At 37.8% G+C, this 18,035-nt stretch overlaps 1 protein-coding gene across 8 annotated transcripts in view; it reads right to left on the bottom strand.

Annotated features, from left to right (window-relative positions):
- kif21b (kinesin family member 21B) overlaps positions 1-15,558 on the bottom strand; it is an 87,415-nt gene extending 71,857 nt beyond the window's left edge. For all 8 annotated transcript variants that reach the window (XM_059537049.1, XM_059537057.1, XM_059537053.1 and 5 more), the window contains exon 1: positions 15,148-15,558. In XM_059537049.1, the coding sequence (XP_059393032.1) occupies positions 15,148-15,188 (41 nt within the window). In that variant the 5' untranslated portion in view covers positions 15,189-15,558. The remainder of the gene's footprint in view (positions 1-15,147) is intronic.
- Positions 15,559-18,035: the final 2,477 nt, after the last annotated feature.

The following is an 18,035-nucleotide window of genomic DNA, read 5'->3' as shown; positions in this document are numbered from 1 at the left end:
ACTATTCAACAAATTCTTCTCTTCAGTGTCTTTGACAGACACGTGTTCATGACAGAACCATGATGCATGGTTTTGTACAAATTTTGTGTTTTACGGTTTAATATTTTATTTAATTTAATTTATTTAATTTTAATAAATCTTCGATTTCATCTGTAATGGTTTCATTCAATTTGTTAATAAAAATGATGACTTATCATTTGAAATATAGGAAACTAGGTGAGGTTTTTAAAAAAACTGCTTACAAGCTGAAGTTCTTTTAATTTGTGCTTAAATTAATGTGCAACAATTCAAATGAAAACTTAAGAAATAATCTTCACCATAATTTTTGATGATCAGTTTAAACATTATTGTGCAGCCCTATGTTAACCTACAGCCCCAACTAACATGATGTTTCCATCTCATCTGGAGAACATAAGATGAGTATGATCTCTGCTGGCCCCCAGGACCTGAAAGAGACATGGGTTTGTGCATCCTCAAGACCTCAGAGCTAGTTAAGAGCCCTAGTTTCACACGCTGCGCATGTAAGTTTCGGGGTAGTGTGTGTGTGTGTGTGTGTGTGACCTCTAGTCGCCCTGGGGGCCCCTTTTTGAAGGTGGAGAGTCTCACCAGATGTCAAATCTCCTTCCCAGTCCCACAGTTCAGTTTTCTCTGTAGCGTTTCATCTCACTTGAAGCAAAATATGGTAGTTTTTGCATTTCAATGAAGAATTCATAAGAATTTAAACAGTAAAGCATGTCAGCCTGTGCGTGTATGTGAGAAATGGAGATAAAAAGAATGACTAAGTGTGTTTGTGGTGTTCTCAAGGAAGAGGAGGATGTCTGAGGCTTCACCTCAAACACACAACAGCACGTCCTTCTTGCCCTTTAGAAAAAAGGTTATCAGACCACTGGATTCAACCAAACGGAAAACTCACCCCAGCTCCTGCTTGTTTTAAACCATGTTAGAGAGACTCTGATCCATATACCTCAGGAAAACAGTGATATTGTGTTACATAATCATGTCACGTTCATTTTCCAGTGTTTCTGTGTCCAAGATAATAGGCAAGTGAATGAGTCAAGAGAAGAAAAAAAATAAAAATACCACTGAAGTTTGCCGAATCACCAAGTCAAGTGGTGCAACTTACTGTTGTGTTCAAATAAAAGGACCCCATATAAATTCAATTAATAATGTATGATAAAATATTTATACATTTAGTTTGAAAATAATGACAGATGTGTACACTCAACATATTAACGGTAAAAAATAAATAAATTAAAAATTACTTTATGGTTACACCATGTGACATTTTTTAAGTCATTAGTATTTAAGTCATTTTTTAAGTCAATTTGCTGAAAATAACTAAGGACATTTCTTAAAAAGTTTTTATACCATCTTCTGGTCTGAAAAATACATACATTTAGAAGCTTTTGAAAGTCATTTGTCAAATGTGAGTGGCAGGGCTCTAGCCCATTGTTTGACTGACATATTTTGAGAAACGGCTTGTAAATGGTGATCTAATTTTTCTCCGAGTGGGCCATAAAAAGCTCTTGTTTATCTCAGACAGCTAATGAATAGAAAGCGGAGCTTTCTGTCTTCTGTGTTTGGAGTCACCAAGGTGGCTCTGTTTTGACTGCCACATTGGTGCCTGCACAGAAAACAATGCAAGCATGTGATTGTAAAACATGTGTGAACCTGATACAGGAGCACTCAGGTGACACCGCATTGATAATCGTCTTTGAAGTCAGAGAATGAGGGGAACCGTTGTTCAGTTCATTAAAGGGCGCTTAAGTGAAGTGACATTCAGCCAAGTATGGTGACCCATACTCGGAATTTGTGCTCTGCGTTTAACCCATCCAAAGTGCACACACACAGAGCAGTGAACACACACACACACACACTGTGAGCACACACCCGGAGCAGTGGGCAGCCATTTATGCTGCGGCGCCCGGGGAGCAGTTGGGGGTTCGATGCCTTGCTCAAGGGCACCTAAGTCATGTTATTGAAGGTGGAGAGAGAACTGTACATGCACTCCCCCCACCCACAATTCCTGCCGGCCCGGGACTCGAACTCACAACCTTTCGATTGGGAGTCCGACTCTCTAACCATTAGGCCACGACTTCCCCCCTTAAGGAGGGACTGAACGCAATACTGTCCTGATGGGAATGAATCCATTCAGAGCCAGAGTAACCAGATATTCAGAGCTTTGAATCCTAAAAATACTGTAATAAAAAGGTAAAAACAATGCCTTTGAAAGGTTTCACTGTGAATTTCCATGGGAGCTAGGGGACAGAATGACTGATACTAGTGTCATTTCTATGTTAATTTTTTTTTAAATAAAAACATAAAAATACCTTAGGAGTGAAGGTTCATAGTGCTCAGTTTCATTATATCACACTGGACAAATACATAAAGTTGAGTGCATTTATTAGTGGACACAATACACTAAAATAATATTTTAAAAGAAAAGAAAAAAATGATTGGAGGCCTTGTTAGATCCCAGTAACTCTTGAACTAAACCAGGGCTTTAAAAATTAAAACACTAAAAGGAAAGTTTGTTCAAGGCTAAAATCGAAAAGGGTGTTAAGACTTGAGTTAAAGGCATGCAAACTTTGGAGAAAAAAAATAAATAAATGAAAGATTACTTTTTCACAATTTTGAATGATCACCACTGGCATACAATGCAAAAAGTTTGCTTAAGTCAACAGATTTTATTCTATATATGCTCCCATCTTCCTGTTTTCATCACTTTGCATGTTTAAAAATCATGACAAAAATCTAAATTTTGAGACCGCAAAATATCAGAATTTTTTTCATTTTATATGGCAAGACTCTATTCCAAACACAGCCAACTTTTTTTCTTAAATAATAGTTCATGTGACCCCTTCAAAGTGCTTTGGGCCATAAATACAAAGAGAAACATAATTAATGCCATAAATCGGTTTTAAAAGGTAGTTATTTCGTCTCAATGGAAATTTTCACAGTGAATAATACAAAAAGCAATATTATGGTCATCAGAGTCCTAAAGGCCAGGCAAAGTTTTAAAAATGATTCAGTAAATGGTCATTGAGTCCTCTGAGCCTCTTTCTGAGCCGGTCATTTCCCAATGCGTGCAACCCATTATTGATCACATTAATATTAACAGAACAATAGAGAGAGCATGGAGCTCCAGATCATGGACTGGTATTATTCACAAGGGCCAGACAGACTTTTTTCAATGCCTTGTGGCTAACATGAACATGACCAAGCATCTACTTTCCCCAATGAATCTCAACCCTGTCTTCGTAGTGTCCACTTATGCATGGAGACTCTGCAGCTCTGCAGGTGAATAATAGCCTAGCGTGCAAACATCTGCTACCACAGACGCCATATGAAGCTCCTGAGGACCAGAGGAACGGACACTAGGGGACCTTCATATGGTGAAATGGGAGATTCTGGCTTGGTTCTCGACTCCCTTTGCGTTTTTTGGCAGACTTTGGGATTTTCAGCTGCGCCATACTTTACCTGAGAGAAAGTGAAAGGATGGGCCACAGCAGGGATGTTGGCCCACCTCATTTATTAAACGAGGGGCAGCTGGGAAAAACAGGTGAGGAAATGAGCAAGTGTGGATTGCCAAGGTTCCATTCTTCCCAGAACATACTTGCCAGTCATACTGTTGCCAGGATATTCTAAGCCCAGAAACAAAGAAGAAGGGCAGACAATCATATAGAAAGGGGCTTTATTGTGCTGCATTGCATTAACATGGTCTCACTGGGTAGCCTGAGAGTGTAATTGAAAAGCTTGAGGTATAGTACCTACATGCTCTCTCGCTCGCAAGTCACTTTGTTAGATTGCTTAATCTCCATAACTCAACATACGAGTAGCGCCTGTGGACGTCTGCTACTCCCCTGGGCTAAAGCTGGCACAAAAGCAAATGCACAGACATGCAAATCCATCTTGTTTAAAAATACATGCATGCAATCGCATCACAGAAAGTGTGAAGCGAACCTCTCTGCTGACTAATACAATCCATGTAAACTCTTACATAACATCCAACACAGAGAAGCTGTTTGAAATAGACTGAAAAGTGAACTGACTTGCTGTGCAAGATATAAATAAACTACAAATTTTGAGAAAAGTCAGAATTGAGAGTTTATAGTTTGCAATTCTGATTTTGTAACTTGCAATTTCTAGTTTATGTCTCACAATTCTGAGAACTGTCAGATGTAAACTTGCAATTGCATGAAAACAAATCTGAATTGTGACAAATAATAATTTAATGTTTATTTAGTGGCAGATAAGGGCTTCCAATCATATTAACATTATCAACATGCTAACATCAAACTCTATCGGAATCAATTGTTGAGTTGCACTTCACTTGAATTGCACAATCTGAAAGTGAATGAACAAATGAACAAAAGCTTAAATATTGATATTTTCATTATACAAATTGATTGTTTCACTTCACAAAAGCCTTGTGGAGATTATGGACTCCAATGACTTTTACTGTTTGGATAAAACTGATAAAAAATACCTTTCAGATATTATGTGTTTTGTAGTAGCCGAATGCAAGCAAGTTTGGAACGACATGAGGTTGAATACATGACCATTTTTATTTTTTGGATGAACCATCCCTTTCAAATGCCGAGGCTCGTTAGATTTTGTAACAATGCTGGAAGACTTAATTAGCACAGAGCCCATTTCAACCCCGTGATCAGTCTGATGAGTGAAGCAGACTCTTTAAAGCATCTATAACAGGCCCAATTAATGATTCACACAGACCCTGAGCTCTGATTCCAAAACTCTCGTTTTCGTGTGGACTAGAACTCCCAGAGGGCCGTTCAGAGATCCGTAAGGCCTGCAGGACGGGATTACCCCCATTACAGAGATCTAAGAAGGGCTTTGCACAAAGAATAGTTATGCGCTGGCCAGTCGGAGAGGTTGAAGAGAAGAGCAACAAAAAAAACAGTATAACGTTCTTCTGAATAAGAAAGCAGGGGCATCAGGAATATTTTCAAAACTGTGTGCTTCATCAAAGCTACAGAAGTGAGGAGACCAGGTGTACAATTACTCAGCATCTTCATCCAAAGAGCCGTCCGATTAGGAAGCATTTGTAATATGATAATCCCACAGTGTTCCACCAACAAAAAGATTCTGGGTCAAATGAGGGTAAAAATTAAATAAAATACAATAAAATATTAAATTAAATACAATTAAATAAAAAAAAATGTAATTAAACTGATATATAATAAACACATTTAAAATATATATATATATATATTTATTTTTTTTATAAAAAAAAAAAAAAAAAAAAAAAAAAAAAAAAATCGCACTGCCAAAAACAAATTTTTCACACGAAACTGCATTAAAATGGCTTTTCTTGTTTAAGATTATAGACAGCATTTGCTGGATTAAACAAATATAATGAAGTAATGAAGTCATGTGACTGTAATATTATTAAAGGGGTCATATTATGCAATTTTAAAAAAATCCTTTCTCTTTGGAGTGTTATTCTGACTTTGCTACGGCAATCTGCTGCTTCTGAATCATCTACTGTACGTTTTGTTATTAATTGAAGCATTTGCTATTGAATGTTCAAATGCAGAGTTTTGCATGTTGTGTGCGTGCATGCGTGTGTGTGTGAGTGTGAGTGTAAGTGTGAGAGAGAGAGAGAGAGAGAGAGAGAGTCACACAGTGGAGTCAGCCGTCTTAACCGTCCGTGGCTTGTGTACTGCAAACACATACAAGTTTCATCACTGTGTCTGTCACACCACTCTGTTCCCCTTTCGGGCTTGAACTGATGGTAAAACTAAAGACATTATTAACTGTCTTTACATTTATTTTTAAAGATGAAGCTCGCGATTATGGAAAGGGGCGTTACATTTCCAACAAGTGCTTGCGGTGTTTGGCCAATCACAATGCACTGGGTTAGTTGGCCAATCAGAGCAGATTGTGCTTTTCGGAAGGAGGGACTTACAACGTGTTTGAAAGAGGGGTGGCATAGAGGACCTACAATAATGTACAGTATTTGAAAAATAATGTGTTTTTTGAACATTAAAGCATCAACATATTTTGTAACCCCAAATACACAAGATAACCTTAAAAAAAACATAATTTGACCCCTTTAAAGTTGTATAATAAGTGCTGTAAAACGATTAATTGCATCAAAATAATAGTTTGTTTACATATATGCGTGTACTCTGTATATTTATTATGTACATATAAATACACATATATGCATGTATATATATATGTTATGTTAATAGATTATACATATTATATATATATATATATACATATTATATATATATATATACATATTATATATATATATATATATATATATATATATATATATATATATATATATATATATATATATATATATATATATATAATTACAGTACAGACCAAAAGTTTGGAAACATTACTATTTTTAATGTTTTTGAAAGAAGTTTCTTCTGCTCATCAAGCCTGCATTTATTTGATCACAAATACAGAAAAAACAGTAATATTGTGAAATATTATTACAACTTAAAATAATATTTTTCTATTTGAATATACTTTTTAAAAAAAATGTATTCCTGTGATGCAAAGCTGAATTTTCAGCATCATTACTCCAGCCTTCAGTGTCACATGTAACATCCAGTCTATCACATGATCATTTAGAAATCATTCTAATATTCTGATTTATTATGAGTGTTGGAAACAGTTCTGCTGTCTAATATATTTGATGAATAAAAGGTTAAAAAGAACTGCATTTATTCAAAATAAAAAAAAATTCTAATAATATATTTTCTTTATCACTTTTTATCAATTTAACACATCCTTGCTGAATAAGAGTATTGATTTTATTTTTATTTTAAAAAGAAAGAAAAAAAAAATTACTGACCCCAAATTACTGACCAGTAGTGTATATTGTTATTACAAAATATTTATATTTTAAAAACATAGCTTCTTTTTTTAATTATTCATCAAAGTATCCTAAAAAAGTATCACGTTTTCTGAAAAAATATTAAGCAGCAGAACTGTTTCCAACTTTGATAATGAATCATATTAGAATGATTTCTAAAGGATCATGTGATAATGATCCTAAAAATGTGTATGTGAAAGTGTATACATGTAAAAAATTTTCAAAAAAAAAATTATTATATATATATATATATATAATACACATACATACACATTATGTAAAGAGAAACTTTTATTTTGGATGCAATTAATCGCGATTAATATTTTGTCAGCACTAATAATACTAATGTTTCACATGCAATTTTAATACTAAGCAGATAGTATGCAGTTGTGTGCAATACACTGATATTCCAGTCAAAACTCAGACACACGTTCATGCAGATGTAGGGTTTTAAAAGAGTGATTTTGGCACATCGCTGGATTTCTAGAGGCTTGTCTCAGTCTCTTTTCTCTCAACACCCATTTCAAAGTCAAACGGTCCAGTGATCGCAGCAGGGAGCGACACTGAGTGCGTGTGGGAATGAGAGTTTATTGTGTGGTACACATAAGCAGCACACAGATCCTATTCATGCAAGCAGGCTCTTTTAAAAGGTCACTTCTAAGTAATTGTATTCATCAGTTTATTATCTTTAAATAACATGATGAGCATTAACAGTCATATTGTAATCAAGCTCTGAATATGTGTGACATTCATCTGTTCAAGCTTGAATTAAACAAGCAGTGTGTAATACATGATTGATATACTGGATTTTGCCTACGCAATTTCACAGAGCAATGGTAAATCAATCAGCACCTTTTGACAGTTTATGATAACATTTAACATTTTGCAAAACATACAAAGAATACTACATATTTAGATTTTCTGTGATGTTTGGCCATGCAAACTTACTAACACAGTACTAAGATGTTGTGGGTATTAGAAATGGTTCTGAAGTTGTTTTTTTACAATGCTGTACATAGTTTTGGGGTAAATGTGATTATTATTTTTAGGAATGAATACTTTTATTACACAAGGATGCAAGGACTAAAAGTGATAGTTAATACATTAACGTGTTACTAAATATTTCTAGTAAACACTGTAAATTATAAAACAAAAAAAAACTATAAATACATGCATTTAAAAAATAAAAAATCAGTGCAACTGTTGATCTGAAATGTTTCTTGAGCACCAAATCAGCATATTAGAATGATTTCTGAGGGATCATGTGACACTGAAGACTATGTGACTACGATGCTGAAAATGTAGTTTGCATCACAGGACTAAAAACATTTTTTAATAGAAAAGTTATTTTAAATTGTAATAGTTTCTCACAATATTACTGTATTTTTTTTATTAAATCTTAAAGTGTAGGAGACTTCTTTTTAAAAAAACATTTATAAAATAATCTTAAATCCAAACGCTAGTGTAAATCAAAGTCAGGTTCAAATCAAAGTCTGACTGCTTACACACAACTCTATTCATCAATCGGAGTCTGAAGCTCAAATAGTGCTGAAGATATACGCTAGCATTTAATGAGCAATAACACTTGCCTTATATGCTACCACTAATAAGGAAGCGAAAGCGATTTCAGCAGAGACCCCAGGACCTATTTAAGCTCCTTACAGCTTAAGATACCTTATCACCAGCTGGTCCCTTAGATCCGTTAAACAACTTCTTTTCTGTAGTTTACAAGCTGTGCAATGTCCAGAAGGTCCCGGGTGCTCCAAACCCTGGGTGACTGTCCCGGCCCTGGCTCTGTTATGCGGTATGAAAGGAGTTACTGAAGGACCGGCGCAAAAGGTCCAAAACCAGAAAGCTATTCACTTAATTGTCCCACAATTCATGAGAGAAAAGCAGGACTGTGGGAGGGGCTGATGGCTGGAGAGGGTGGCAGGGGGTCCGTCTGATTTCAAAGGCCAGGGTACAAGCTCGTCCTGAAAGCGGTCCAGCATCTGAGCGAGGGGGCTGCGCTCCGTGGTCCTTGGACAACCAAGAGAGTCTAGTGGAGCATGAAGAAGGAAAAATAGCCCACGTATGTGTACCTCAGAAAAGCCCTTTTGAAGTTTCCTAAACCTTTGCTGAAATTTGAATAAGAGCAAAAACGGCTTCAGTATGCAAAAAGTTCAGAAATACTAAATGCAAAAACCATGAAGTCCTCTAGGTTAATTATTTCACAACTAAGATTAAACAGGACCAAAGAGGTTACGCTGGGAATAACTTATGCCATGCTCCCTTGATCCCAATTAAAGTTTTGTAACAAGGTAAAAGTACACACACAAATCCCTCAGCTTTGCATTCATTTTAAAACCATTAATCTCTCTTAAAGGAACCGTTCTATCCTTTTAATAACATCCCTTACCGTTTGTTAAGAACATCTGATGACATTAAGGCTGGAATACACTACACAACTTTCGCCCAGACTTTTGCCCCAGTCTACAGGGTTTGTCAAAGTCAGCAGAGTAGACTGGATAGAAAATTGCATAGAGTATGATGGTCACAGATTTTTTTGCTTCAGACAATGAAGATATCAAAAACACGTTTGTGTGTGACTTTAACGTCTGCTAGAGTATGTTTCTCATTCGTTTATTGTATGATGGCCAGTTTTTTCAATTGGAAGTGTATGATGCCTAGCGTCTTAAAATTACACTTACATATATGCACTTAGCAGACGCTTTTATCCAAAGCGACTTAGTGCATTCAGGTTAACATTTTTTACCTAACATGTGTTCCCTGGGAATCGAACCCACAACCTTGTGTTGCTAACGCAATGCTTTACCACTTGAGCCACAGGAACAACTAACAAATCAACACAATAAACCTAAAAAGGTCTTGTAGTGTATTCCATTGTTTACTCTACGGACCAAATTATATTTCTCTATCTGAAAGATTGTGAGACACAGCTGTTTATTAGAGTCCACAAAACACACAGTGTGACCCATCACACACAAATAATTAATAAATGCCTCTCTCTGTATGCTTCCACAAGAGCTAATGTTGACTTTGCTATGCAGCCCTTTGACACTGAAAGAGAAAAAGACACTTCCTGTTTTCTCTTGCCCTCTCGCTAGCTTTCTCTCGCCGCCTCCCTTCAAGCCTCTTCCCCTTTTCATCTGAAACACAACCGGCCTTTTCTTGCATCGATGTCTACCAGAACAGCATCTAATTCACTCAGAGAGAGAGACATTATCAATTGATGCTCTCATGTCAGTGAATCAGGGTCGGAGGGTCTGGAAGAGGTTTTAAAGGGAAGCCCCAAGGCAAACTGACTACTGGGTGCATATAATAGCACGTCTTCCTGGCTTCCAGAAACTGAGACTCTGACCCCCTCGGCTATCACTTCCTGTGCAGTGCGTCGAACTTAACGTGTTCAGCTGCACATAATCTACTGCCTTGCATGGCAAACGATTTCCTGTGGAAACTGCAGGAAGGATAGTCATAGTGAGATTTTCGCAACTTAGCATGCAATTAGGGTCTTTAATTTAAGCGACTGTCATGCAGCGAGGTGCGTGTGATGATGACATGGTCGGTTCACAAAAATGCCGGCTGGTGCATACTTTGTTTGTGAGCTTTCAAATCACAGGACTCCACCCATCCCTAAATATTGCATCATCAGGAAGTAAAGAAACAGAGATCGACAAAAGAAGGTACAGCTCATGTGGCATGTTCAGGAAGTCATAATATTAGTAAGCACTATCAAGTAAGAACTAAAGAAGCTGCTTCCCTCAGCAGCAAAAACGATTTAGGCTGTTTTGTACATTTTTGTGAACCTAAATGAATCCTCAACTTGCTGACTTTATCGTCTTATCAGCAGCAGGCTTAACCGGTCATTACTTCAAGTGCAGCTTAACCGAAATTTCCAACCAAATAAACCCTTTCCATATTCTCCTCAAAACCAGAGAAAAGGCCCACACTTTGTCTATACAACATCAGGGTTACCAAAGATATTTATAAATTAATAAATAAATTATATATTTTTGACACTTTTAACCTTTAAACATTTTTAACCTTTTAATATATATATATATATAGAGAGAGAGAGAGAGAGAGCGAGAGCGAGAGAGCGAGAGCGAGAGAGAGCGAGAGAGAGAGAGAGCGAGAGAGAGAGCGAGAGAGCGAGAGAGCGAGATAGAAAAAAAAAACTTCTTTGAATATATAATAAACATTTTTAAGATAATGAATTTAAACTTATATTAAACTTAAAATTATAACAAACTTAAAAATAAATAAAATAGTTAAATAAAATATATATATATATATATATATATATATATATATATATATACATACACATTTATTAATAAATACATAAATTAAAATAAAACAAATAAATAAAATAAATTTACGTTTTTTAAAACCACGTGGAACCAATATGTCTACGAAGAGGCCATTTCTAAGAACTTGGCGACTGGACTTGTAAAAGACTTTTCTTCACACTGTGATTCGTCACTGACCTAGTGATCACCTCTACCATGTAACTCCTGGGGATGCCAAGGATCTTAAAAGCCCCAAAACGCTTTACACTAAAGTCTTGGAGGGAGCTATTCTCATAAACGAGGCAATTATGGATCTAGTTCCCGGGAGCCTCAACTATTAACATGATCCCCCCACAAACCTCTGCATTCTCAGCCAACCCCTGGAGAAAAGATCAAGCCATGTCAGTAGAAAGCAGACTGAACATAAAAACAGATCATGCATTTCTCAAACTGTCACATGCAGGCACTTATCTGTCCATTGAGAAAGGAGAACATTTCTAAAAACAACTAGTGATGTTAGAAGATTCCCATAAATATGAAATCATCAGACGTGTTATCTCGAGACCCCGAAGGGATTTCTAAGAGACCCCTCCAACTACAGACAGCCTGCCGCCACAATATGGATAACCTTCTTTTATCAGGCAAGAAAATCATCAACAGAACAAATTTTTGCTTCGTTTCTAATTATACCAGCGCTGTTGAGTCAACACTCCTGGAGAACGTCTCGCTTGTCTTCACCAGAAGGGTGGAGGCGAGGAAAGATGGCCTGCAGATGACATACACCAATGGGACAACACACACACACACACACACAATACAGATGCAAACTCCCACCCACAGAGGCACAAACATAATCAATCTCTCAACTACAGGCTTCAATGGTGATTAAGAGGAAATGAGGTAGAAAAAGGGTCAACTCATGAGAAGCGCCGCTGAGCTTGCTACGCTGAGGTCACATTCTCACCATGGCAAGGACATTTTGCTTCTCAGTAATATCATGAGGAAGTAGTTTATTCGCAAACGACAGTAATGACGTGACGTACTGTAAATGCAGAATCACTCGCAACACAGTAAATTAGGCTACCGGTATGGATTTCATCCAGAAAGAACTTCTGAAATTAAGATCCATCGTCTCATCTTGTGTGTCGTTAAAGTGGACATCAGGGAAGATTCTGATTGGCTGATGTCCTCAATCTCTCACCGTTTCAGCCCAGTCACATCCTGCCTGCGCTTATCCAATGGCTCTGCAGGGAAATTCCAAAAAACAACTGCCAATGATGAAATAAATGGAATTTTGAGGATTTCACTGCTTCTTAGTTTTGAATTGACACAAAAATGTGTTGCTCCCCAAGAGTTTTCATATGACAACCATTGGGACGAGTCCAATCAGTCTGTGGATTTTGGCTAGTTGAGGTTGACAAATTTCACAGAAAAATCACTTACAACTTTAGACTCCAAAGTCTTTCCACCAAGACCCGAGATCATTTAATCTAGTTAACGAACATGTTTGATATATTCTGTCAACTTTAGAAGAAAGACTGCATCCAAATGTGTTTGGTTAATTTTTTCTCAACTTGTCTTGATGTAATGGACGTAACAACAGATTTTACCTTTGTATTGTGATGTTCACCCAAAAAAAGAAAAGAAAAAAGAAGGGCAAGTACTTGATTAATTCATTGGCTGTTGATTGGATGGAGGCGGATCTTACGTAATTCAGAATTACAAGTTCCTAGCACATAAAGGACCAAACAAAGTTGTATTTACAAGTGGGAAACTCAGAATTCTAGATGATACAAAAAGATGTTATGACGTTTGTGTCAATTTGAAACATAATGAAAATCTATAATATAAATAATATCATACATCTATAATTTATACTTAGATGTCGGTAAACAGAAAGCAAGTCTCTAATGAATGCCATAAAGCTATTCACTCAACTTTCATGATTTCTTTTATGTAACAAAAATAATATTAATGGGTGACTAATTATGCTTGGTTTGCACTTAACCTCATAATAATGAATGCCAGACATGTTTTCTAATGGGGTGGGGTTTATGCAGACAAAATGATTGGAGAAGTTTGAGAGAAGTCTTGTCATTTCACGGAGTTATGATACTGCAATTAAATGAATGAAATGTGCATGGATGAATCTTTCACAATAAGATCAGTAACGTGCATTTCAAAATTTAGCGAATTTCAATTTCATTTGTTTTGGTGCAGCATAATCATTCAGTCTTTTCAATCGTACAGAAGCAGCAGTCACTGGGACGTCCCAGCAGTTCTTCTAGCATTCCTCCCCGATCCCAATATTTTTCTTTATGTAATACTGTAGCATTCAGATCTCAAGCCAAGCCTCAGGATCGAGCCTCGTTCAAGAACAGCAAGCCAAGTTCATTTACCATCAACCATTAAGACTGAATGGGCAAGCGAACTGACGGAAGTGACTTGGTGTTGATTGATGCAGACTCTAAACTTTTGCCCTCAGTCTAGAAATCCATCCAGTCAGTTTGATAATTTGAGCCAACTTTCGAGGACCGCATACAAATGTGCTTGGTTGCACCTGAGTCACAGCAACAACAAGAGCAACCTTAATTTGATTTTCTAGAATTGCTATATTAAGCGTTATGCTTCTTCAAAGTGCCTTTGCAATAACTTCTCTGGTGGTGGGTTACTAATTTTGCCTTTTGATGCAGACTTTTCTAGAATGTTGCCAATTATCACTGAAAACGGATGACTTTTGGTCACTCTGTCATTGCACACCGCTGCCAGGGTGAACACCCCTTTATGTTAATCGTGTGCAATACTAACAGTGATGCTTGACCGCCCATCAAATGTTTGGGGAATACCAATCCGGTCCTGCTTTGCAAGCACTGGAGCTGGAGCCAGTCAGTATGTGTAGATAAAGAATACAGTAGCTTTAAATAACAGTCCGCCTTTTTGATGGTCAGCAGAACACTTCATTCATTAATGTAATGCTCCCCCTCCCATCTGCAGGTGTGAGCAGCTGCCACAGTAAAGCACGCTCACTATGCAAACGTTGCATCAAAAATCAAGCATGCACCTGAAGCCACATTTCCTAATACTGGACAGCACAAAAGACCCACTTTAAAACTGCACCAGCAGGTCCAATTGGCCTTTTAAAACAGCACACAGTCCATGCTCACCAGAGAGTTTACTGCAAGAAAACGGGACTACTGGGATATAACACACCCAGACAGTTGATTTGATCTCGATCTTCTTCTATCAGACTGATCTAAGGAGGATCCAGACAATGCTTAGACCACCGCCTCCAGTCATGCTACTCACCGCTCCAGACTAATGACACGCGCTTCAATTTACGAGCTCACCGCCAGTGAATAATCACATTAATGTGATTGGCAATTCTGATGGACGCGAATCGATCTACAGCGATTTAATCCCTAATGTAGAGTTTTAACAAAGGAAATAAGGACACTGAGAGGGAGCGCGCACGCGTCTTTGTGCCATTATCACCTTGCAGACATTCCTGCATCATCTGATGCCCTTCAGCAGTTATGCAAAACTCATAAAGCAATGAAATGCACTTTGCTGCACACTTACACGAACACAAGCCAGACCTTAATATAACTTCTGTCTCGATATGCGTTATGCATGTTATTATGCATGCATGTAACATGTATATGGCATGTATGTAGCGGCACATTCAACTATAACTATCGTGCACAGCTGTGTGTTTGGTACTTGCAAGCGATTTTACTCTCTACCGGTTGCAATATTGCATCTATGTGCATGTACCCACACTATCACCCGGGTCTTACCTAGCGCAGCCCACACCCAGAGAACTGCAACAGCCCTGTTCGTCCTATAAACTCTCTGTTGCGGATGTAAATTAACAGTGTAAGATCAACAAAGAACATAAAATAAAACGAAGAGTGTGTTGCACTACAAACAATGGGAAATGATGGTTGCACTGAGGTACAGTGGGCAGATTCTGACAGTCGGGCTTACCTTAAAGAGACCTTGACAGAGCAGTCGTTTTGTGTCGCCATGCTTTGTGCTGCCGTTTCACCTCACCCGTCAAAATGGGAAGCGATTTGATTCCTCAAAGTTCTTGCAAAGTTTACGCAAGAGCTGAAAACACAGTTGTGCGTTAACACGCGCGCCACCGATCCGGTCCGTCAATCAGCGTTAGGCAGCCAGACATCGCGGCTCACCTCTACAATACTGCTAAAATCAACAGAGCGGTGTATACATCGCATGAAAAATGACGGAGACTGGCATATTTTCTTCCTTCGAGTATGTGTATCCTGTCATACGTTTGAGTGTACCTCCGACAGCACGCACAGCGTCTGCGTCCTCGCGCGTTCAATGAAGGCGCTCACTGAGAGAGAGCGGTGGGCGTGTCCATACGCAGATGACTGACACGCCTCCCGACCACACGTACTGCTGTTCCCGCCCACAAATAGACATAATTGACCAATTAGAGCTCAGCGGTGGATTACAGCGGTCATAGATTAAACCAAACTTCATTCGACACATCTGAACATTGCGTCGGGCAATCCGATTCATTTTCCCAAACCTTGAAAAATTATTCACCGATCCGTTTGATAACCTACATAGGTTACTGAGAAATAATTTAACATGTTATTTTAGTTATGTAAATGTGTTTCTGTTAATTATTACTTACTGTTATTAATACTTACGATTTGTAAGAAAGCAAAGAAACATACTTTATTGTAGCCTTCATCGTGCAGTCAAGATGTGACTGTCAAATTATGCAAAAGTGTGAAAAAAATAAGATTAAATAGTGTGCATTTAGAGCCTTATAAAATGAGAAAGGACATACGAGTATTTGTGCTCAAACCAGACAAAATTGGAGAAGATTGAAATGCTGTGACGAATGTAGGCTGATTTTTGGACGCTGTCAGTAGACAAATTGCGAACCAGTTCAACTGAGTCATTAAAAAGAATCGGCTCAAAAGATTTGTTCGCGAAACGAAAGTCATAACTGAAACACATCTAAAGGCTGCACACGTGGAATTGCTCTGGGTTCAAGGGGCATGATTTACAAATCTCCATTCGTCACATATTATATACAAGAGAGCAAAGGCAAAACAAAATACAGAAATATATACATTAGCATAATTACACGCATGCTGGTCCTCTGTAAACAGTTGAGAAACACAGAGAAAGTTACAAAAGTTTACTTCTGCAGTAAAATAGAACCATAAATTGTATCAGTTTAAACAGTCGTAGACAATTGTGAGGAACAAAAGCATGCTTTATATCATTTAATCAATTTTTTTTTACAAGACTGGAAACATGAAAGCCTTTGTCCTCAAATAGAAACCAAATGCAGTTGTTTGAGGTTGTAACTTCAGGCCAACACAATGAAACAGCTGTAATGGAAGCATTACAAAACTTTAGCAGTTTTTCTGATTTGAGGAACAGCACTTTGTCCAAATCACCACTAAATAATATCACAAGAACACCAGATCCCCATGAGGATTTCTCCTGTGGAAGGATCGGTTGCAGTCCTGGAAAACATAAAAAGCTGTTTCATATAAATTAACGCATGTTGCATTATGCATGGAAGCCACCCACAATCCAAAGCATATAAGAGGGATTCTGAACTCGTTCAAACAAATGTCAAAACAGTCTATAGGATTAACGATACATTGTATCAGATCAATTGCATAGTGCCCCCATCATAAATGACATCTGGAAGGAAGCGAATGATTAAGAATATCCTTGAAAACCCGTTTTTCTGGATTATTCACTTATGTAAGTGTTATTCAGTGCATGCATATGAATCTACCCCACTTGAAGGTTTAAAACATCACATGATGGCATGACTCAGTGGAGGATTGTTTTTGTGTTAAAGCCAGGACATAATCTCAGTTTGAGTAAACCGATGTTTTTGAAAATGCCTCCTTAAATATGAATACAGGCTTTCAACTTCCACCTTTAACCCTAATTTTGTCATAATTAATCAGCTTTTAAGACAAATCTACATATAACAAAGCCTAGTGTAGGAAATTCTCTATAACAAATCAAAGGCAAAAGAACACACACACACACACACACACACACATTCAGAATGATATTTCTGACCACCAAAGCAGAAACTGACAGACCTACAGCAGAATGACACAGAATGTTATGCGCATTTTCATTTTCTTTGACGTTTCCATAATCCCTTTTGTGCAGTTTCCTTTATGTACTTACAGGAACAAGCAGCTTTAGCTATATTTAGTTTTGTGGTCATAAGCTGATTCAATTTCACATTATTTAATCATCCTTTTCTGCTTTCTGAAAATGAATATTATTATGCATTCAGTTTTTGCAAACTCATATCTGCCTATGAGTTACCAAGGGACTATTACCGATTCATTCAACTATGCACTGTGCAGATGAATTTGAATTAAATTTGCAGTAGAGTTTTTGATGACAAGGTTTGTGTGTGTATTTAAAGATCCCAGCACACTTCAGTCTAATGGACACCCCACACCAGACAAAAGCTTCCATACAATAGCCAGGCGCGAAGCGCTGCGGTTGACTCTTTCTGTGCGTGCATGTGTGTGTGTGTGTGTGTGTGGAGTGTGGGGGGCAGATTAACCATAGTCCATGTCTGTTTCTATCTTGTGAATACAGCCGCACTTTTGGGTAGAGAGCGAGGGAACGGCCAGGCACAGAGTCAGCTGACAGCTCTGACTTCATCTAGGTCAGTCTTCTGTGTATGTGTGTGTGTCTGTGCCCCCAAACTACACACAAAACACACACAATGACATACAGACTCCCTCATCCATCCCCAAATTACATGCATCCTCCCCCCAGCAACATCACCATCTGTGTGGGAAGGGGCTTGCCAAAGCGCACAGGTTAGAGCCCAGTGT

This window comes from Carassius carassius, chromosome 44 (assembly GCF_963082965.1).
Source record: "Carassius carassius chromosome 44, fCarCar2.1, whole genome shotgun sequence".
Taxonomy (NCBI): Eukaryota; Metazoa; Chordata; class Actinopteri; order Cypriniformes; family Cyprinidae; genus Carassius; species Carassius carassius.
The sequence above is the reverse complement of the archived record's forward strand: the minus strand, read 5'-3'. Positions and strand labels throughout refer to the sequence as shown.